Source organism: Bos grunniens, chromosome 28 (assembly GCF_055505025.1).
Source record: "Bos grunniens cultivar Pamir isolate PY7600 chromosome 28, Bosgru_T2T1.0, whole genome shotgun sequence".
In the NCBI taxonomy this organism is placed as follows: domain Eukaryota; kingdom Metazoa; phylum Chordata; class Mammalia; order Artiodactyla; family Bovidae; genus Bos; species Bos grunniens.
Window position 1 is genome coordinate 1,953,648 of NC_141192.1, and position 23,256 is coordinate 1,976,903.

The following is a 23,256-nucleotide window of genomic DNA, read 5'->3' on the forward strand; positions in this document are numbered from 1 at the left end:
GACAGGAAGGTTTCAGACCTGTACAACCAAAGGATCAGAACTGTCATTTAGACAGAGAAGAAGGGATATCTGCAGTTTTGGGGGGAAATCAATAATTTGATTCTGAACAGTAGACATTGAAATGGAGAAATACAGTTAGCAATGGACTATAAGATAGTGGCATTCTGGGGAGACACACAGAGATAAAAATTGGTCAGTGTGTTAAAGAAAGCCACAGGATTGAATGAGATCACAGAGAGCACTAACTTTGATAACTTCTGACTTCAATCCAGAATACAAAATATATTTTCCTTACTGACCAAATACATGTGTATAAAAGTTTCAAGAAGCAAATTTACCCTCCTTTTACCTTTATTTTGTTGGGGTTTTTTGTTTTTTTAAACTTCTGCTCCCAACTCAATTGATTTTTTAACTGAGTACTGGTTGTGTCCTACAGTTTGAAAGTCACTGAAAGTTCCTGACCAAGGACATTAATTACATAATTTCTGGCAAAAGAGAAATCCAAAGGCTAGTCACGTGGCACTTCAGAAATGAGAAGATCAGCAAAGGAAACTTAGGAGCAGCCAGAGGTAAGAGGAGTCACAAAAGAGAGGAATCCTAAAGCCTGAAGGAGGAGAGTGCTGCAGGTGTCACTGGCCCTGAGGAGCTGAGTACAGTGAGAACTGACTTTGGGTTTGGCAGTACTATGGTCTGTTGAGGGCTTCAGACCAGAGCCTTTAAGACAGTGCTAGGCTGGGACAACCCTGAGGGATGGGGTGGGGAGAGAGCTGGGAGGGGGGTTCAAGGATGGGGGACACAGGTACACCCATGGCTGATTCATGTCAGTGTATGGCAAAAACCAGTACAGTATTGTAATTAGCCTCCAATTAAAATATATATTTTTTAAAAAAGACAGTGCTAGGAATACAAGCTTGATGTTTTTCAAGTTTGAGTTTCAAGAGAGTAAATGGTGATAGCAAGTAGCTGTTTTTTGTTGTAAAGAGAAGCAGGGGAATGGCACAACAGCAGGCAAAAGATGTGGGTGTTAAGGTTTTCTGTTTAAATATTTATATGCTAATAGAAACAGCCCAGTGATAAGGAAAGACCGATGCAGCAGAGTGTGACAACCATAGAAAGAAACTCCTCAAGAAGGGGTCAGTCATCTGCAGATAGGTAAACAAGGGCTGGTGAGAAGACAGATACGGTTAGCTTGGTAGACTTGTTTGAAGCATGTGGAATTTCTTCTCCAGTTATTCATAGTTGAATAAAAAAAAATAAAAGCTGAGGGGGAAATGTTGCTGTTGGTTTCGGGAGAGGGTGCAGATCATCCAGGAGAATGCTGCAGCCCCACGCAGCCCAGCCCTGATTCCACATGGACTGCTATACCTTTCCGCTTCCTGACTTCCACCCTACAGTCTTTTTTCTCCACTATCCCCAGTATGAGTTTTCAAAACTTAAATCCAGTTTTCTCAATTCAGAATAAAGCCCAAAGTTCTTGCCTATAGACCACTCCATGAAACAGCCCTTTATTTCCTGTCATCTCCCTCACTTGCTTTGCTCCAGCCACCAGGCTTCCCCGGTATTTCTTCATTCAGTTCACTCACTCAGTCATGTCCGACTCTCTGCGACCCCATGGACTGCAGCACACCAGGCTTCCCCGTCCCATCACCAACTCTGGGAGCTTGCTCAAACTCATGTCTGTCGAGTTGGTGACGCCATCCAAGCATCCCATTCTCCGCCATCCCCTTCTCCTCCTGCCTTCAGTCTTTCCCAGCATCAAGGTCTTTTCCAATGCTGGAGCTCTTTCTGCACTCTCCTCAAGAAGCATGCTGGGCACCTACCGACCTTTCAGTGTCCTGTCTTTTTGCCTTTTCATGCTGCTCATGGGGCTCTCAAAGCAAGAATCCTGCGGGGTTCACCATCCCCTTCTCCAGTGGACCATGTTTCTCAGAACTCTCCACCATGACCCGTGTGTTCTGAGTGGCCCTACGTGGCATGGCTCATAGTTTCATGAGTTACACAAGGCTGTGATCCAAGGGATCAGTTTGGTTAGTTTTCTGTAATTGTGGTCTGCCCTCCTTTCTTCATTACCTCAGGCAAAGAACACTTTCTCCCCATTTCTTCACTTTGCGACTCTCCTTAAATGTTAACTTTCTCATAGTGACTGTACGTGACCACCCTTTTTAAAACAGCACTTGTATCTGTCACCCTTCTCGGCTTGGTTTCTGTCTTAGCACTTATTACCATCTGTGGCTGAGACATTTCCAGCTCATGAACTATCCATTCCCCACCCCCACAATTCTTACAATTAGGGCCATATGCCTAGCTCCAACCAATGGGCTGTGAGCAGAAGGATGCTTCTATGCTTCTAGGCAAAAGCATATGGGAGCCACCATGCAACCCTCCAGCTCTCTTCTGCTGTTGCAGCAATCTCAGAGATCATGTGTTGCACCAGCAGGCCATACAACAGCAACAGACTGAATCACTGAGTCACCTCCTCAGGCAGTTAGTTGCCTGAGAAGTTGCAGGGGTGAGGAATAAACTTTGTTGTGTTAAGCCACTGAGCTTTGGGGAGTTAATGTGTTACCACATCATAACAGCATCTATTTATTATGGTCTGAATTATGTCTTTAAAAGTTATATGTTTAAGTCCTAAGTCCAAGGACCTCTGAATGTGACTGTATCCAAGAAAGGTCCTTTAAAAAGGTGCTTAAGTTAAAGTAAGATCATTTGAGTGGTCCCTCATCCATTATAAGTGGGCATCCTCGTAAGAGGAGGACAGGTGCCCACAGAGGGAAGACAACGTGAAGACTCAGGGAGAAGGCTCCTATCTGGAAGCCACGGGGAGTGGCGTCACAGACCAGCCCTGCCAGCTTCTTGATCTCAGACTTCCAGCTTCCAGACCTGGCAGAAAACAAACTGGTTAAGCCACCCAGTCTATGATACGTTGTTACGACAGCCCGAGTGAACAAATAGATCCTAACACCAGTGCTCCACCTGGCATGTGTATTTCTGTGGTTTCCCTTCTCTAGAATGTAAGCACACGACGAAAGCATGCTACATCCACAGCCTTTAGAATAGTATCTGACACCTACCTCCCAGAGGCTCAATAAATATTGAATGAATGAATCCTGTATTTAAATGAAATTTAAACTGAGGGGAACCCTTAAACTGTTATGAGTAAAGACGAACTGGTAAAACCTACTTTGGAAAACTCATTACTATCATCTAATAGGTCTGTGATCCAGCAACTCTGCTCTCAGACAGACTCCAAAGAAATGTGTATAATGTGCTCCAAGGGACATATGTACCAGTGTCCACAGCAGCACTGTATGTAGTACTCAGAGCTAGAAACAACCCAAATGTCCGTTAACAGTAGATGGAAGAGTTGTGGCACCAGTCATATATCGGGTTGGCCAAACCGTTCAGGTTTTTCTGTAACATGGTACAAAAAAGTCTGAATGAGCTTTTTGTTCAACCCAGTAAATAATACAGTGATGAAAAATTCAGTACTACATGCAACCCAAATAAGTCCCACAATCAACACTGAATGAAAAAAGCCATGGAAATATATGCCATACAATTCCACTAAGAGTGTTTTTTTTTTTTTTTTCCCTGTAAAGCAAAACTGCAGGAATACATGCTTAGGTGGTAAACCCATTTTAAAAAATGCAATAAAATTACTATCACAGCAAGGAAGAATGGTGGCTACGTTTAGAGAAGAGGGGGCAGTGACTGGGAAAGGGTAGGAAGCAGGAATGAGTTCTGGGTGCTAACAGTGTTCCATATTTCTTAATGTGGGCAATAGTTTACACAGTGATTTGCTCTGTGGTTAAGTCCCTGAACCATATGTATTTTGTATATATTCACTTTTCTGTGTTTTTAAATTTTTAAATGGTTAAAAATGGGAAAAAATAAAAATGCAGGCTTTGTCTAGGGGACAGACCATCCAACAGAATTATCATGATAACAGAATAGAGGCAATGCAGAGATTACTTTTTTTTAATTAAATCCCTGAGCTATAGAAAATGTTGAGACTTCAAAACAAGTAGACACATCAAACATCAAGAAAAATTGATGCAAGTGAAATTTCAGACATCTAAAAACTAAGACAAAATCTGTAAAGTCTCCAGAAACAACCAAATAAAAAACAAACCACCTTACTATCCAAGACCTAAGTATTAGACTAGCACTAGGGTTCTGTCAGCAACACTGCATACGTAAGTGAGTAGCCAACTGTCTTCAAACTTTTGAGGGAAAAGACTGCTAGACCAGACAAACCCCCAGCCAAGGGTGAGGGCATATGAAAGACACTTTTATACACGTCAGGAAGGCCTCAAAGCTACTTCTTCCTAGGCCCTCTGAAATGTTCCTCAAGGATCCTGAACAAGAGATGAAAAGAAACACTGTTGTCTAAGTTGGTGAAGTTTCAATGGGGTGTGTTAAGACTGGATGGTAAAATAAAAGTCAATACTGATTTCCTTTTTCAGAGGGTTAGATGGAAGTTGTATAGGAGGGTGTCCTTAGAGGAAATAAACTGGAATATTTATTGCTGGATGGGCATGCTGCATGTTACTCTTAAATGGCTCAGAAAAAGACTAATGAAAATGATTATATACACTCAAAGAGAGTACAAAAATGAAAAATCAGCAGCTAAGGAATCAGTGAAAAGACTGTGGGCATTTTTTTTTTCCTGTGCTTAAAACTTTTCTGTAAATTTGAAAGGATTTCAAAATAAAACAGGCTAAATTAAAACAGAAGGCAAATAAATGATTATGTGAAGAATGTCTTCAAGACTAATTCATAGGGAATTCCCTAGCAGTCCAATGGACTTCTGTGTTTTCACTGTCAAAGCTGAGGGCCAGGGTTCATTCAATCCCTGGTTGAGGAACTAAGACCCCATAAGCCACGTATGGCATGACCAAAGTGAATGAATTAAATAATAAAAAATTAAAATTATCAAGAAACAAAGGGAGAAAAATCAAATCAATAAAATCAGAAATGAAAATGGAGAGATCACAACAGACAACACAGAAATACAAAGGATCATAAGAGACTACTATCAGCAATTATATGCCAATAAAATGGACAATGTGGAAGAAATGGACAAATTCTTAGAAAAGTACAACTTTCCAAAACTGACCCAGGAAGAAATAGAAAATCTTAACAGACCCATCACAAGCATGGAAATTGAAACTGTAATCAGAAATCTTCCAGCAAACAAAAGCCCAGGTCCAGACGGCTTCACAGCTGAATTCTACCGAAAATTTAGAGAAGAGCTAACACCTATCCTACTCAAACTCTTCCAGAAAATTGCAGAGCAAGGTAAACTTCCAAACTCATTCTATGAGGCCACCATCACCCTAATACCAAAACCTGACAAAGATGCCACAAAAAAAACTACAGGCCAATATCACTGATGAACATAGATGCAAAAATCCTTAACAAAATTCTAGCAATCAGAATCCAACAACACATTAAAAAGATCATACACCATGATCAAGTGGGCTTTATCCCAGGGATGCAAGGATTCTTCAATATCCACAAATCAATCAATGTAATACACCACATTAACAAACTGAAAAATAAAAGCCATATGATTATCTCAATAGATGCAGAGAAAGCCTTTGACAAAATTCAACATCCATTTATGATAAAAACTCTCCAGAAAGCAGGAATAGGAGGAACATACCTCCACATAATAGAAGCTATATATGACAAACCCACAGCAAACATTATCCTCAATGGTGAAAAATTGAAAGCATTTCCCCTAAAGTCAGGAACAACACAAGGGTGCCACTTTCACCATTACTATTCAACATAGTTTTGGAAGTTTTGGCCACAGCAATCAGAGCAGAAAAAGAAATAAAAGGAATCCAAATTGGAAAATAAGAAGTAAAACTCTCACTGTTTTGCAGATGACATAATCCTCTACATAGAAAACCCTAAAGACTCCACCAGAAAATTACTAGAACTAATCAATGAATATAGTAAAGTTGCAGGATATAAAATCAACACACAGAAATCCCTTGCATTCCTATACACTAATAATGAGAAAATAGAAAGAGAAATTAAGGAAACAATTCCATTCACCATTGCAATGAAAATAATAAAATACTTAGGAATATGTCTACCTAAAGAAACTAAAGACCTATATATAGAAAACTATAAAACACTGGTGAAAGAAATCAAAGAGGACACTAATAGATGGAGAAATACACCATGTTCATGGATCAGAAGAATCAATATAGTGAAAATGAGTATACTACTCAAAGCAATCTATAGATTCAATGAAATCCCTATCAAGCTACCAACAGTATTCTTCACAGAGCTAGAACAAATAATTTCACAATTTGTATGGAAATACAAAAAACCTCGAATAGCCAAAGTAATCTTGAGAAAGAAGAATGGAACTGGAGGAATCAACCTGCCTGACTTCAGGCTCTACTACAAAGCCACAGTCATCAAGACAGTATGGTACTGGCACAAAGACAGAAATATAGATCAATGGAATAAAATAGAAAGCCCAGAGATAAATCCACGGACCTATGGACACCTTATCTTTGACAAAGGAGGCAAGAATATACAATGAATTAAAGACAATCTCTTTAACAAGTGGTGCTGGGAAAACTGGTCAACCACTTGTAAAAGAATGAAACTAAAACACTTTCTAAGACCATACACAAAAATAAACTCAAAATGGATTAAAGATCTAAACGTAAGACCAGAAACTATAAAACTCCTAGAGGAGAACATAGGCAAAACACCCTCTGACATACATCACAGCAGGATCCTCTATGACCCACCTCCCAGAATATTGGAAATAAAAGCAAAAATAAACAAATGGGACCTAATTAAAATTAAAAGCCTCTGCACAACAAAGGAAACTATAAGCAAGGTGAAAAAGCCTTCAGAATGGGAGAAAATAATAGCAAAAGAAGCAACAGACAAACAACTAATGTCAAAAATATACAAGCAACTCCTACAGCTCAATTCCAGAAAAATAAACGACCCAATCAAAAAAATGGGCCAAAGAACTAAATAGACATTTCTCCAAAGAAGACATACAGATGGCTAACACACACATGAAAAGATGCTCAACATCACTCATTATCAGAGAAATGCAAATCAAAACCACAATGAGGTACCATTTCATGCCAGTCAGAATGGCTGCAATCCAAAAGTCTACAAGCAATAAATGCTGGAGAGGGTGTGGAGAAAAGGGAACCCTCTTACACTGTTGGTGGGAATGCAAACTAGTACAGCCACTATGGAGAACAGTGTGGAGATTCCTTAAAAAACTAGAAATAGAACTGCCTTATGATCCAGCAATCCCACTGCTGGGCATACACACTGAGGAAACCAGAAGGGAAAGAGACACGTGTACCCCAGTGTTCATCGCAGCACTGTTTGTAATAGCCAGGACATGGAAGCAACCTAGATGTCCATCAGCAGACGAATGGATAAGAAAGCTGTGGTACATATACACAATGGAGGATTACTCAGCCATTAAAAAGAATACATTTGAATCAGTTCTAATGAGGTGGATGAAACTGGAGCTTATTATACAGAGTGAAGTAAGTCAGAAAGAAAAACACCAATACAGTATACTAATGCATATATATGGAATTTAGAAAGAGGGTAACAATAACCCTGTATGCGAGACAGCAAAAGAGACACAGATGTATAGAACAGTCTTTTGGACTCTGTGGGAGAGGGAGAGGGTGGGATGATTTGGGAGAATGGCATTGAAACATGTATAATATCATATAAGAAACGAATCGCCAGTCCAGGTTCAATGCAGGATACAGGATGCTTGGGGCTGGTGCACTGGAATGACCTAGAGGGATGGTATGGGGAGGGAGGTGGGGAGGGGGGGTCAGGATGGGGAACACGTGTACACCCATGGCAGATTCATGTTGATGTATGGCAAAACCAATACAATACTGTAAAGTAATTAACCTCCAATTAAATAAATTTAAAATTTTAAAAATGTTTAAAAATAAAACAAAAAAATTATTTTTAAAAATGAAGAATTCATAACAAACAATATGATTTAGAACATGAACATTCTTAATCTGATAAAAGCAAAGAGAAAAGCAACTGGAAACAAACCCCATGAGCTGTACAAAAAAGGAATGAAAATGACAAAAATATGTATATTTTTGAGCAAAAGAAAGGAATTAAAGGAAAGCCCATTCTAGCAACCCTGGATTATGGAAAAAAAATATCATACTATTTGTGTCTTCAATAATATTTCTATAAATTTAATACTTTAACTTATTTGTTGCCTTTTAATGTAAAATCAACCTAAAAGCAAAGCAGAAAAGACTATATAATCACTTAAAGTTGATTTAACGAGGGTTAATATGCAATGCTTGGGAACAAGGATAGATAGATGGACAGGAAGGGAATTCCTGCCTTCACGGACTTGGCATCTTGTGCAATTCAAAGGATAGCACAAGTGTCAAAATAATACCATGGTATATTCCATGAAGCAAAAGTACTAATGTAAGAGAGAAAGGGTACTGACTTAAAGATCAGGGAAGCCTTCCTTCAGAAAGTAATGATGGAGCTGGCATCTGACAAAATAGAGTAGGTGTTAATGGGCAAACAAGCTAGGAAAACTAAAAGTTAGTGTGGGCAAATCCCAGAAAACGTGGATAAGACAGTACAGCATGAGGCTGGAGAAGCAGATGGAAACCGGAATACAGAGGCCTTACTAGTAAGAAGGGTTGGGATTTGAGTCTTTGTAAAAGAACACAAGTCACTGATACATTTTGACGTTGATGTGCTTAATTTTTTTGGTTCTGTAAGAACAGTACGTTTAAGAATATAAAATGGGTCATGAAGGGCATAGAACTAAATTCAAGGAGCTTGGTCAGGAAACTATTGCAATAGCTCAGGTGAAAGCTATGGTAACATGGACTAGGGTAATTGCAGAGGAGTCAGTGAATTTGAAATACTTTCCTGGTGGCTCAGATGGTAAAGAATCTACCTGCAATATAGAAGATATGGGTTCTATCCCTGGGTCAGGAAGATCCCCGGAGGAGGAAATGGCTACCCACTCCAGTATTCTTGCCTGGACAATTCCATGGACAGAAGAAACTGGCAGGTATAGTCCATGGGGTTGCAGAGAGTCAGACAAGACTGAGGGACTAACATTTTCACTTTTTTCAATGTAACTCAGCTGACTGCTGCTGCTGCTAAGTCGCTTCAGTTGTGTCCGACTCTGTGCGACCCCAGAGACGGCAGCCTACCAGGTTCCCCCGTCCCTGGGATTCTCCAGGCAAGAACAGTGGAGTGGGTTGCCATTTCCTTCTCCAATGCATGAAAGTGGAAAGTGAAAGTAGGAAGTCACTTAGTCGTGTCCAACTCTCAGCGACCCCTTGGACTGCAGCCTACCAGGCTCCTCCATCCATGGGATTTTCCAGGCAAGAGTACTGCAGTGGGGTGCCATTGCCTTCTCCAAACTCGGCTGACTACTGTGGGCTAAATATGTGTCTCCTCCAAATTCCTATGTTGAAGCCCTAAACCCAATGAGGATGTATTAGGTTTAGGACGAGTAAGGAAGTAATTAAGATTAATGAGGTCATAAGAGTGAAACTCTGACCCCATGGTATTGTCTTTTTTTTATTTACTGATTTGCATTCGATGGGTCTTAGTTGTGGTACACAGACTGACTCTCTTAATTGTGGCTCACAGGCTTAGCTGCTCCGGAGATGTGGGATCTCAGTTCCCTGAAGAGGGATCAGTGTCCCCTGCACTGTAAGGCAGATTGTTAACCACTGGCCCACCAGGGAAGTCATGCTATTAATGTATGTCTTCATGAGAAGAGACGTCAGAGTTCCATGTGTACACACTAAGGAAAGGCCATGTCAGAAAGCAGCTCTCCGAAAGGCAGCGAGAGAGAGGGCTCACCAGAGGCCCCCGGTGCTGGACCGTGACCTGGACTTCTAGCCTCCAGAACTGTGAGAAAGCTCATTTCTGTGGTTTAAGCCACACAGCCTGTGGTGTTCTGTTATGGCAGTACAAGCACTAGACTAAGGCACTGAAAAACTGGGAAGTGAAAGTCTAAAATGTATTATCATGCTAAATTCCTTGCCTGTAATAATGTGGTATCAAAAAATAATGTCTATTTACCTTGGCTAGTGTTATGATGGTAACTACCAAAAAAATAAAATTAGAAATCATTACGAGATTGGGGAGGTATTTGGTGAAATCTTTACTTTCATTTTTCATCCTTTTATAGTTTCCCTAAAACTATGTAATTTACTTTCATCACTTTGAAAGGTTAACATAATTTTCAAAGAAAAGTGAAAACATACCTTTTTTCCTAAATTCCAGCCACTCACATCTGTTTTTACAATTTTTGCTGTATGTAACCTTGTCAGTTTTCAATCAACTTTCTTAACCTATATCAATTTATTTTCTACTTGTTACTTAGAGTTACATTTTTCTTCTGATACACATTAAAAATATATAATTATTCTTAAAATGTTCACCTGTGTACTACTTAAAATCATCTCATGTTCCAGGAGTGGTACAGGGGTCATAATTTGGAAAACACTGCTAAATATAAGACTGAATTATCTGTCATAATGGTATAAAACCATATTATTAAATATGTATCAAAAAATTAACTCCTGTCTTTTTCATAATTAAATACCTCCATAAGTCACAACACTTACAAAACTTTAAAACATCCTAGTATGTAAAATTCCCATATTAGAATGACTAAAATTCACTAAACTTAACTATGTGAAATATTTGCAAGTTAAAAGTTAAAAATTTTCAGACATTTTTAGTGCCACTAAAACCAAATGCTTACTGTTTTTAAAAATCCAGAAGCTAGATTTTATTAGTTATATAGAACAGTATAAACGCATTTATTTTTATCATGGTTAAACTGTCCAATACAACAGCGCCTATATGTAAGGCCTTCTATTTACTAGCAATGCAAGGACAGATCTAAGGTCTCTAAAAATTATGATCACTTCCTCATAAGAATTTAAGACATTAAGAAATGCTTCCCAATAATGATATAATATCTTGAATTAAACTGGTTTATTTCTCAGTGACTTAGAAATTAGTAAAAAGACTCAACTTTGACCAAAATCTTTGGTAAACTTAAAGCAAGAGTGATTTCCACAATGCATGGTCTTGGTTTAAAAAGCATAGTGCACTAAGCATATATCAAATGTGTCCTAAGCATTCATTTTTATCTATAGAATAAAACATTTTGCTCCATTTTTCAGCAGCCTATCCACATAACAGAGTTCTTAAGATTTTAAATATCTAAAGCACAGGTGGTCTTGATAAAGGGAAAAAAAGTGAACTACGCGACACAGAAATATTTTTCACTAGCCTATACAGATAGCTCCCCTTAAAAAGCATGCTATTAACCCTTACTAGCAGAGGGAAGTAGAGGGCTTCCCAGCTGGCACAGTGGTAAAAAATCTTCCTGCCAGTGCAGGAGACATAAGAGATGCTGCTTCAATCCCTGGGTCAGGAAGATCCCCTGGAGTAGGAAATGGCAACCCAGTCTAGTATTTTTGCCTGGAAAAAGTCTCATATACAGAGGAGCCTGGTGGACTACAGTCCATGTGGCTGCAAAGAATTGGACACGACTGAGCACAAGAATGGAGAAGGCGATGGCACCCCACTCCAGTACTCTTGCCTGGAAAATCCCATGGACGGAGGAGCCTGGTAGGCTGTAGTCCATGGGGTCGCTAAGAGTCGGACACGACTGAGCGACTTCACTTTCACTTTTCACTTTCATGCATTGGAGAAGGAAATGGCAACCCACTCCAGTGTTCTTGCCTGGAGAACCCCAGGGACGGGGGAGCCTGGTGGGCTGCTGTCTCTGGGGTTGCACAGAGTCAGACACGACTGACGTGACTTAGCAGCAGCAGCAGAGCACAAGAAATAGAGGAAAGATAACAGGACTCCGCATTTTGCTCACTTCTGTATTAGCCTCTGGCACCCACACATGTCCCACCCGGGCTGGACCAGAGTTGCAGAGTCCACGTGGGTTGCCTGTTAGCTATTTGCCAGGGTTCAGCATCAGATTCAACTAAGCTTCCATAAGGCAAGCGGCCTCCTCAAAGCTTGAATGCTGTATTAGCTACATCTGGGGAGCAGGATCCTTATACTGTAAAAGAATTCTTTTATACTGATAGTCATTTTTTCCAAGCAGAATAAATTACTGATTTATTGAAATGGTTTTATTTTTTAAGTATTTATAAGAGAAAATTATTGTAAATAATCAAATCAAAATCATAATGAAATTGAATATTTATTTGAATTTTTCCTGGTAATAGCACTCAACATAAGAAAAACAAACCAAGCTCTGAGATTTTGTTTTCAATATACTCACTTTTCAAAAGGTGAAAAGTTGGGTTCTCTATTTAATGGCAACAAGTGGGACTACCATTCAAAAAGCAGTATTTTAAGAGAGATATACTATGATTAACATGATGTGTTTTATATTGTAGAATGGATACATACCAAATGCCAATCTGAATACAGAAGAAATACATGTGTTAAAACCACACTGGAAAACCAAATGTTCTTTTTTATAAAAAGCTTGACATAAAAAGGAACTTGCCAGTAAATTCAATGAACTTTCACGTATGGGTTTTTTTTAAATCCCCACCCACACCACCCCCACAAAAAAACTGTAGATTTGAGTAGAGCCATTATATGACAGCTCATTTCTGTACAACATGGAAGCTGGCTACGCAGTCAGTGTCAGCTTCCTAAAGTGCATCTTTTGAAGACTTGTTTAGTAAAATTGCAATATCAAATACTTAACACAAGACATGTAATAACAGAGCTACATCATTATGAAGTTTTTAAAACTACTTTTTAAACTTTTTGATTCACCAAAGAATAAAGGTGTCAAATACAGTAGCTTTCTCATTCTACAACAGTATACATAATAAGCTTTTGTTATTTGGCAAGTCTTTTGGAGTCGAACAAAAATAATGCAGTCTAAACAATATTTCTTCTGTCACTGTAATACGACTCCTTGTGCAGAACAGTTAGGCGCAGAGCAAGAGTTAGATTTTTGGAAGCTTTGGTGCATTAACCACAGGATTTGCCTCCTGTAAGTATCTCCTCCCTGCACTCTTGTAATCATAGGTACAGCTGTGAGTTTCTGCATAGCGATGAGATGCACAGAAGTTGTTTCCACATCTAAAGCACAAAAAAAGTTTATGTGAATAGCCACATTCCTGTAAGAGCCTCCTCTCTGGGAGATCAAAGCTTGACTTCAGGTAGTCCAACAGGAGCCTTTCGGTTCTCTTTAGCAATTTCAGAATTGACATTTCCCTTATACTCATAAACAAGCACAGGCACCCCCCCCCAAAAAAAGAACAAGTTAATTGTCCCTGAATGTCCAAGTGTATAATAAAGAATCTCCTCTGAAGTGAAAGAGGATGTAGACCTTTATGAAGCAGTAAAGCTGCGAGAGCCAATAGATACGTGCACCGCCTTCTTTCATATCTGGCAAGCCTGGGCAAACCGTGGATTTCTGAGAAATTCAGTCTTATAAGAAAATCAAATTATGTAAAACCTAACTATGCCATGGAAGGATTTTAAAGTATTTCAGCAATAAGGTAAGCTGTTTCTATTTGAACAGAATACACTCTAAAAAGCAGCAGCTTTACTTAATGCCTGGCCTCAACCTAAGAGCAGACACCATCCTTGGAGCATATTAATCAATACTACTAAATAGTTATTGGTAGAAAAACTCATTATTTTTGTAAACATATTATTCATCTCTTTTGAAACAAAAGTGTACCATATAATTAACAGTACATTAACATTAAATTTAGTCCTTTTTATTCAATTTAAAATAGAATCTTGGAAGAGGCTTTCTCCCAAGCTACATTCAAAGAAAAACCAAGACTATCTATCATAAGACAAAGAGAACACACTCTTCAATTGGTTTATATATCCTACTTTAAAGGGCAGGAGAGGATCTCAGGAGTTTGGAAATGCGTAAGCTATCTATCTGCTATTTATTCAGCCAATAAGGAGTTCAGCTGAGGAGTGCTATTTGAACATCATCTAAATGATATTATGAAGCGGCAATTTAAAGAATATTTTCTATTGTATCCCTAAGCTGGGTCACCACAAAGCAAGCATCTCAACTTTTCAGCTAGCCAACCTGCCTGCATTCGTAGCTAGTAGCCAGTCCAGTTTTCTTTCCACAGAGAAAACAATGCTTTGTTGTTTTCTTCTTTGTTTGAATAGGGGCTTTCACAGGCGGGAGGTGATGACTACATTCTCCTGTTCAGAGAAAGGACACCTTGATTAACACAGAAATAAAATTCTAAATGTGAAATACTAAGAAACAAAACATTAAACACATCCTGTCACAGCAAACCTCTCAGCCATAAATATCAATTTGTGCTTTTTTATATCTAAAATTATTTACAGAGTCTGTAATAAAGATGAACTAGAACTGTTATTTCTCTTAAGACATGGTAATTTCTACTGACTAAGACATTTTTATACATATCAATACCTTTCTGATTATTTCTGAAGGCAATACGTATATTTAAAGTACACTACACTCTGACAGAGAATCAAGAAAAATGTCTGGCTCAAAATAGTATTTATGAAGCTTCTGAGGAATAACATACGTATTAAAATCACCCTGTTCTTTCACGCCAAGCAGGAGCACGAGAATGTCATGAAACTGAGCTCTTGGTGCTAATTATACCACAGAAACTAAATGCATCGAGCCATCAGCAAATTATTTAACTTTAAAGCTTCAATTTGTTCATTTTTAAGATAACAGGACATGTATTTTTCTCCCTAAGTTTCTAAGTGTTCAAAGGTCAACTCAGTTCTCACAATAAAAAGCATTCTGAATTTTTAAAATATTAAAATTATATAAAATACGGTATTATCAATAGTGACTTGTAGGGTGCACTGTTCAATTTCACGGTACTACGACCGTTCCAAAATATATTTACTAAACTCTGGGCTATAGCAACAGGTTGACTTTTTATCTTAAATGTAAGAGCACATCTGCTATTATATGAGAAAGGATTAAATCAGTTTAATACTAAGTGAAATGCTTTTAAAACTGAGCAAAACTCCAAGAAACCCCACTGACGAGCAGAGAGGCTCAATGTCGTCATCCAAAGCTGTTACATAAAAGTACAAGTGCCCAGTGCTTGGTGGCCCCAAAGGCCAAGGAGGAAAAGGCAAACAAAGCAAACACAAAGGGAAGGCGTGTCAGTGGAAATGGCGCCCACTCTCTACCAAAACAGCTTTGGGAGGCCTGGCTTAATGCTATGTAGCAGCTGAAAGTAATCCTTCAAGGGTTCAAAACGTTGAATTACATTTAATTGGCAGCATGCCTTTTGCCACAATCCGGGTTGGGTTCTGTATATACAAGCCGAATAAAATGAATGCTTTATGACTAGTCTAAAATACACTCCCAGATCTTGCCCAAAACTGGGGGGAAAAAACTGCCCCAAACTGGAAACTAACTTATGACTCCTAATGGTGGTCAGGTAGCAACTCAAGCTAATAAGCACTTTCTTCTTCAAGGGCACTTAAGAGTTATCAAGAACATTTCACCAAGGTGATGGGATGCTTTCCTCTTCTTAAATAATGAAAATAAGACAGGCATTTGCACAGGATGCAGAGGAAAGGCGCATACTGCCAGATACCCTCTGACGTCCATCTAATTGCAATTATCTCTGGAATTCAGGCTTAGGATATTGTTCCTTAAACAGAAGTTAAAAAAAAAATCTGTTGACAAAAATTTAGTTCAGCGTAGTCATTATTTTCATGTCTTTCTTTCCTTGGGGTACTTAAGTTTCCCAACCCTTTTTCATTCACAAACTCCTGTGAATGTGCAGAAACAGAGCACACAGTAGTGACCAGCATGAGGTGGCACAGAAACAGAACTGCAGTCTTCTCCTATGACAATGGTTTCCATTTATCCTTCTCCCCACTACAGAAAAAAACAAGTATTAGTCACATACTCTATGCTGGGAACCAGCCCAAATAGGTAAGTTCCCTCCTACAAAGAGGAAAAATTCAAACTCCATGGGCTGACATTCAAGGACTTGTGTGTCCAATATGCCTTTATAACTTTCCAGGGCCATTTTCTATCACGTGCCACATCATCCCCACCCTGAATGACACACCAGATCCATTTACAAGTGCCACCTCCTCTTCTAAAACGCTCAGGAACTTTGTCAACTTAGTAACATTCTACTTATCCAGTAAGAAGATATCACTAATCATTAACTCTTCTCTGAAGCCTTCTCTCAAATATGTAATGAACATATATGAAAACAGAAAAAGTCAATAAAATAATGCTGATGTGAAAAGTTGCTTTTCAGAATGAGAATAAAGATATTTGGATTAAGGCACTTGTTTGGTACTTCCTACTTTAATATTTGGTCTAACACAATTATCTATAAAAATTCACCCAAAAGAAAAGTCAGGCAATAAAGTAATAAGGCAGTGTTTGTGATACAAGTTTGGTAGTCATCTGCCTAAAAATGATAACTAAAATGATGAGGATGGGTATGATTTCCAAGGAAGACCTTACAGTGAAAAGCAAAGAGAACCAATGGAAAACCTTAAGTCAATTAAACAAAACTTACACCAGAATTTTCACAAACTCTTCTAAGTAATTGAGAATGATACTGTTATTACTGTATGGCAGGAAGGAAATGGCAAAAAGTTACACAGCTCTAGTTTGGGGAATCATAAACTGCAGGTAGCAGTTGATGACTTGACCTAAATGAAATCAATCAAGAGTATATATCTGGGGACAAGCAGAGGGGCTGGTAAAACAAGTTCAAAAGAAACCTGAAGTTTAAAAAAAAAAAAAAACAGAAACAAAAACAAAAAGCTACAAAAATGTAACAGCCCAGAATAAAAAAAGAAAGGAAAGAGAAAAACTCTTCTAAGAAGAAGGGCCATAACAATCAAGTTAAGTGTACAGAATCATCCACTGGATTGAAAATTATGAAGATCTTTTCAGCAACAGCAGTTTCAGAAGAAAGCACTGTAGCTTGAATTAGAGTTTAGGGAGATAGAACAAGTACAATTCAAACTTCCAAGAGGCTGAGCTGTGGATTAGTACAAGACAGATTTAAATAGATGTCAAAAGAAAACTGCCATCTATTTATGGCTTTCCAGGTGGCACTAGTGGTAAAGAACCTTCTGCCAATGCAGGATATGTAAGAGATGCAGGTTTGATCCCTGGGTTGGGAAGATCCCCTAGAGAAGGGTATGGCAACCCATGCCGGTATTTTTGCCTGGAGAATCCCATAGACAGAGGAGCCTGGCAGGCAACAGTCCACGGGGTCGCAAAGAGTTGGACACAACTGAAGCAATTTAGCACACATGCTCAAAGGAAAATAATTATAATATTAAAAGTAGATACACATTAATCAAAAACAGCATGGCACTGGCATACAGACAGACATACAGATCAATGGAACACAACAGAGAACTCTGAAATAAACTCTCACATATATAATGAAATGATTTTTGACAAGGTACTAATAAGACCATTTGATGGGGAAAAGGACAGGTTTTTTTTTTTTTAATGAATATAGCCTCAAAACCTGGATGAAAAATTTGTGACCCCATGGACTGCAGTCCATGGAATTCTCCAGGCCAGAATACTGGAGTGGGTAGCCTTTCCCTTCTCCAGGGAATCTTCCCAACCCAGGGATCAAACCCAGGTCTCCCACATTGCAGGCGGATTCTTTACCAGCTGAGCCACAAGGGAAGCCCAAGAATACTGGGGTGGGAAGTCTATCCCTTCTCCAGCAGATCTCCCTGACCCAGGAATCGAACTGGGCTCTCCTGCACTGCAGGCAGATTCTTTACCAACTGAGCTATCAGGGAAGCCCCGAAAACTGGATATCCACATGGAAAAGAATGAAGTTGGACCCTTACATTACACCATATATAAAAATTAATTCAAATGTATTAAAGACCTAATGTAAGACCTAAAACTACACAACTTCTAGAAGAAAACGTAAAGGAAAAGCTTCATTAACGGTGGATTTGGTAACAATTTGTTGAACACAATACTCGGCACAGGCAACAAAGAAAAAAAAGAGACAAATTGAACTTTATGAAAATTAAAAACTGTTGAGCATCAAGACATCATCAACAGAGTAAAAAGGTGACCTATAGATGGGAGAAAAATTTGCAAATCATACATAAGGAATTAATATCCAGAATATATGGCGACAAGAAAACCAAGACACAAATTCAAAAATGGGCAAGGTGTTTTTTTTTTATTTCCTGCCTCCAGGGCAAGGAATTTGAACACACATTTCTCCAAAGATCTCCAAATAGCACATTAAGAGGTACTCAACATAACTAGTCATCAGGGAAATGCCAATCTAAATCACAGTAAGATACCGCCTCATATCTGCTAGGATGCCCACTATCAGACAAAACATAAAATAACAAATATGGTGAGAAAGTAGAGAAACTGGAAACCTGCACACTGCCGCTGGGAATGTGGCACAGCACAGCTACTATGGAAACAGATGCAGCAACTCCTAAAAAACTGAGACCAGAACTGCCACATGCTCCGGTAATGCCACTGCTGGATATGCACTCAAAGAACTGCAATCAGAGTCTCACAGAGATACTTGTACAGTGTCTGTAGCAGCATTGTTCACAGTAGCTAAACTGTAGAAGTGACACAAGTGTCCATCCATAGACGCACAGAAAAGCAAGAGACTGTGTATACACACAACGGAATGTTGTTCCGCTTAAAAAGTATGGGGATTTGGACACATGCTACAACATAGGTGAACCCTGGGAACATTATGCTACATAAAGTAAGCCAGGCACAAAAAGACAAATACTGAGTGATTTCACTTATGTGAGGTACCGAGAGTAGTTAAAATTATAGACAGAAAACAGAACGGTGGTTGCCAGGGTCTGGGGAGACAGAGTAATGAGGAGTTAAAGTTTAATGGGCACAGATTTTTCCATTTTGATGAAATGAGTTCTGGAGATACATGGTGATACTGGTTGGCTAAAAATGTGAATGTACTTAACACAATTCAATTGTACACTTAAAAATGGTTAGGATAGTAAATTTTATTACAATAAAAAAAAGTAGATATATTACAACTTTAGAACCTTGGGCTTTGTACAGTAGTGGAAACAAACCTTAGTTATCTCTTTAAAGACAGGAAACGCACATGACAACCATAATACGTAAGGTAGCCTTTAGAAGCTGGGGCTACAAACGCGGTGCACATGTGCTAGTCTCCATCCCTAGCCTGGGCACCAGGACACAAAAGGTGAAGTGATGGCTTCTTCACAAGTGTTTGGCCAGTATGCCTTTAAGACACCATTGGTAGAAGGAACGCTAATAAGGAAAGTGCTAGTCAAAGAGACCAGCCCTTTCTTTTATCCAGAAATAACCAGTTCATCAAGTGGAGCTCTTACTGTCCTTGATATTGGACCATGAGTTTAAGAAACACCTTTCTAGGGTATTTTCTCAAAACTCATCCTGTACCCCACATGGCTCTCGAGTGGCCAGGACTAGATAAATTGTGAAATACATGTTAATTTTTCATTCATCTTATCTTTTCACATAGACCATATCCTTTTCCAGACAATAGAGACCTCAACCTCAATTTCTGTTTCAGTCTTCAAATATGCCCTACGGTCAGTTCTCTCAATCGTTTCTTCAGTGGAACAAAGTCTAAGGAAGTTTGCTCTGTATACACCACAGAGAATGTTCTTCTCAGTACTCTCTGAAAATTCACATTCATAGTACGCATAATGCTATGATTATTAACCTTATATTGTTTTCAAAATTATCTGTAGCTTACCTACTCTTTTCCCTGATGTTGTATTATTTCCATTCATTCCAAAACCACGGGCAGACTACAATGAAAACACAAAACATCTATACAGGTGAGTTAATGGAAAACAGAGGAGATCACCTAACATGAAATAATTACATTTTATGACGAAAGTGTTGATGAACTTTCACTTTAAATTATTTAATCTGTTTTTAAGTAAATTAACCTGGTACCTGGCTGTCACATCCGTCAATACCGTACTTATTCTTTACCTTCAAGAGAGCCACAGCTGTCTACGGCCATATGACTCTCAATGTGTCTGACCCTGTCTGCGCCTGGAAGCTAGGCAAGGTCAGGCCTGGTTAATACTTGGATGGAAGAGAGTGAAATTTGATGGCTCAAATAAAATTTCTTATTAGGGAAAAACATTAATTAAAATATTTAGCATTTTAAAATATATGATAAAGTGTTTAAAATTAAAATAATCTTAAGGTACTATAAAAATAGTTTATATTAAATTACTTTCAAATTATAATTCTAAATTTAGAACTAAAACATTATTTAAAATTCAACTGTCAAAAATTTTTCTATAAACTAGACAGACATTTTAAGAGGAAGTTATGAAAAGAATTCAACCTTGGACCTCTTTATTTAACATGTAAACAAAAAACAAAGTACCCTGAGTCACTACAAGGATAACTAGCAGAACACATTGAAAGGCAAATACTTACTAAAAAAAATTCTGTAGTTTCTAACTGAGGAGAACTTCTCCTAAGGCTTTCTTCCTGAAAATGCTGGAGGTTTGCAGACAGCCCAACTCCAGAGGCCCGCAGCCTGCCTGCCCCACGTGCACTCTGTAAGCTGTCTCTGCTTGCGCTCCGGGCCAGCGAAGCAAGAAAACCTATATTATTTACAAAACCAACAGGCTCTTTGGATGCCCTGTTAGCCATTTCTGTGATATCCCGAGCCTCAACTTTAGAAATAATATCAGATCTTTTCCCAGTTGAATCAACTTTAACAGCTCGAAAGCGAGTAGTCCTAGAGAAAGACGAATCACATGTATTTCGAACATCCAATGACCGAAGCAGGTTTTGTGAAGCAGAAGACTGGAGGCTCCCAGACTCAAAACATTTGGACTGTCTCTGTGGTTTCGCCAGAGAATTATGGAGTGACGTTGGTGCAGAACAGCGAAGAGGTGATAAGAGTCTATTCTTGTGAGGACTTAATTCACGGCGGCTGAGAACTGAAGCCTCTACCGATTCACCATTCCACACTTTTGCAGCGTGTTTCAGATGCTGCTCTTTAGCTTTCGACCCTTTATCACCATTAATGAGACAGGGTTCTGGGTTCACCTTGCGCATGCCTCCTACGCCACTGCTCTGTTCACCAGCATTCCCTTCTGTAATGGAAGCAGATGAACCCACTTCAGGTGGAAGTGACTCTTCAGTGACACACTCTTCTGAAGTTGGAAATAAAACAGTGTCATCCTCGTTGTTAGATGACAGACTTCCCGGAAAGTGCTTTGTCCTCCGAGGCAGGGACGATCCAAGGTGGAGCACAGCATCAGCAAGCTCTTTGTCAGTTTCAAACTCCATGTGAGGCATCTGAGATGGTAGTCTGAAGCCACTACTGGAGTGAGACAGTGCGTAACTCTCCCAGTTCTCACCTTCCTTAAGAAGATCACTAGTGATCGATGATACGGGTCTATCAGCAGCGGGCAGAGCTGCCAAACTGGAAACTGCACTGCTGGCCAAGTCAGGGAGATGTGTGCTCCCAGGAGAAGGTAAACAAGACTGCCCGATGTGGGGAAGAACTCTTAACAACCTATGGCGAGCAGCTGCTGTGGAACTACTACAAGGTCGAGGAGCTACGGGCGGACGAGGTTTTACCTTGACAGCTTTCTTAGGCTAAAAGAAAGGAATGAATACATAATTCTTTACACAATCATTTTCTCCACGCAATAACAAAAATTATCAAAGAAAAGGTTACTTACATATTGGCAATTGGATTACCTCAATCTAAAATATTTAAAAAGATTAAAATCTTAAGCTTATGATTGAGAAGAATTTTGCTATCTTTCCTCATTGAGTATAATTTCCAACAATGTTAAAGAAAACCAATTTTCCTTTTCATCACTATTGACTGTCAGTTTTGTTGAGAAGAAAATTGATTATATTAGATATAACACAGCTGACCTATTTCAGATCCCCAACAACTTTTCCTAGTAAGATGAGTCAAGTGTTTGGATAGGTAGCTACTGAAGAAGAGAGTTAATACATGACCTAAACTGCTATCCTTGAAAACGCCTGCTTGCAAGTCTGGCCCTTGGCTGGCTTCTAGAAACTTGTATTTCAAGAAGGTTCCTGCTACCTTCATTGTGCCTAATTTGTTTGTGCAAGCAATATGGTTTATGCTGAACATTGACTTTTCTTCTGGGAGTCTGGAATTTTGGTACATGCTAGGCAGAGGGTGCCTTCATTAAGAGCTCCGAATGAAATCCCTGGGCACAAAGTCTTTAACGAGCTTCCCTAGTAGACAACATTCCACATGTGCTGATCAAACTCACAGACAAAGTAAGTATATACATTTTATGAGACTTCATTGGGAAAGTTTGTACCTGATTTCCTCTATATTTCACCCACCAAGCACCTTTTCCCTTTGCTGATTTTGCTTTGTACCCCTTTGCTAAAATAAATCTTAACCATGAGTAAAACGATATGCTAGTCCTGTGAGCCCTTCAAGCAAACCCAACCATCAAATCTAGGAGTGGTCTAGGGGTTCCCAATATAGTTGATTTTAATAGAAGTGTCACAGCAATTCATGATGTATGGTTAAAGCTGAAAATTAAAAATATGAAGCCTTAGCACTTATCTTTAAGATATGGACTGATATGAGCATGACAAAGAATGGAATACCTGATGAAATACCAAAACTCCCAACCTAGAAATATAAGAATAAGTAGATAATGTAATATCCAGCCAAAAATGTTTGACTTGCATCTAATCATGATGAAACAATAAGATAAATTCAAATTGAGGATATTCTACAAAACTAACCAACACTTCAAAACTATTTGACATGAATGTTTAAAAAAAGGCTAAGAAATAATTCTGCATAAAAAAGCAGACCAAGAAAACATTACAACTAAATACAGCACATGATTCTTGATTAGATCTCAAACTGAAGAGAGAACAAAAAATCAAAATAAAACAAAATGCTAGCAAATACATTATTGAGAAATGAAGAAATATGAATATAGATTATATAATGTGTATCAGTGATAAATTATGTGTATGATAACTGTATTGCAGTTATATAGGAGAAGACTCTATTCTTAGGAGTTATATACTGAATATTTAGGGGGAACTAACTCCCAAATGAATCAGGTAAAAAAAACAGAGAAAGCAAATGTGGAAAAAATGTTAACTGTTGAATCTAGGTA

At 38.7% G+C, this 23,256-nt stretch overlaps 1 protein-coding gene across 50 annotated transcripts in view; it reads right to left on the reverse strand.

Annotated features, from left to right (window-relative positions):
* Positions 1–12,258: 12,258 nt before the first annotated feature.
* Positions 12,259–23,256, reverse strand: part of ZFAND4 (zinc finger AN1-type containing 4) — a 52,274-nt gene continuing 41,276 nt past the window's right edge. For all 50 annotated transcript variants that reach the window (XR_015156638.1, XR_015156636.1, XR_015156639.1 and 47 more), the window contains 4 exons: positions 20,546–21,721; positions 19,842–19,896; positions 14,160–14,277; positions 12,259–13,179 (listed from right to left, as the gene is read on the reverse strand). Coding sequence is in view for 33 of the 50 variants with exons in the window: in XM_086381387.1 (XP_086237513.1) it covers positions 13,044–13,179; positions 14,160–14,277; positions 19,842–19,896; positions 20,546–21,721 (1,485 nt within the window). In the remaining 17 variants the exon portion in view is untranslated. The remainder of the gene's footprint in view (positions 13,180–14,159; positions 14,278–19,841; positions 19,897–20,545; positions 21,722–23,256) is intronic.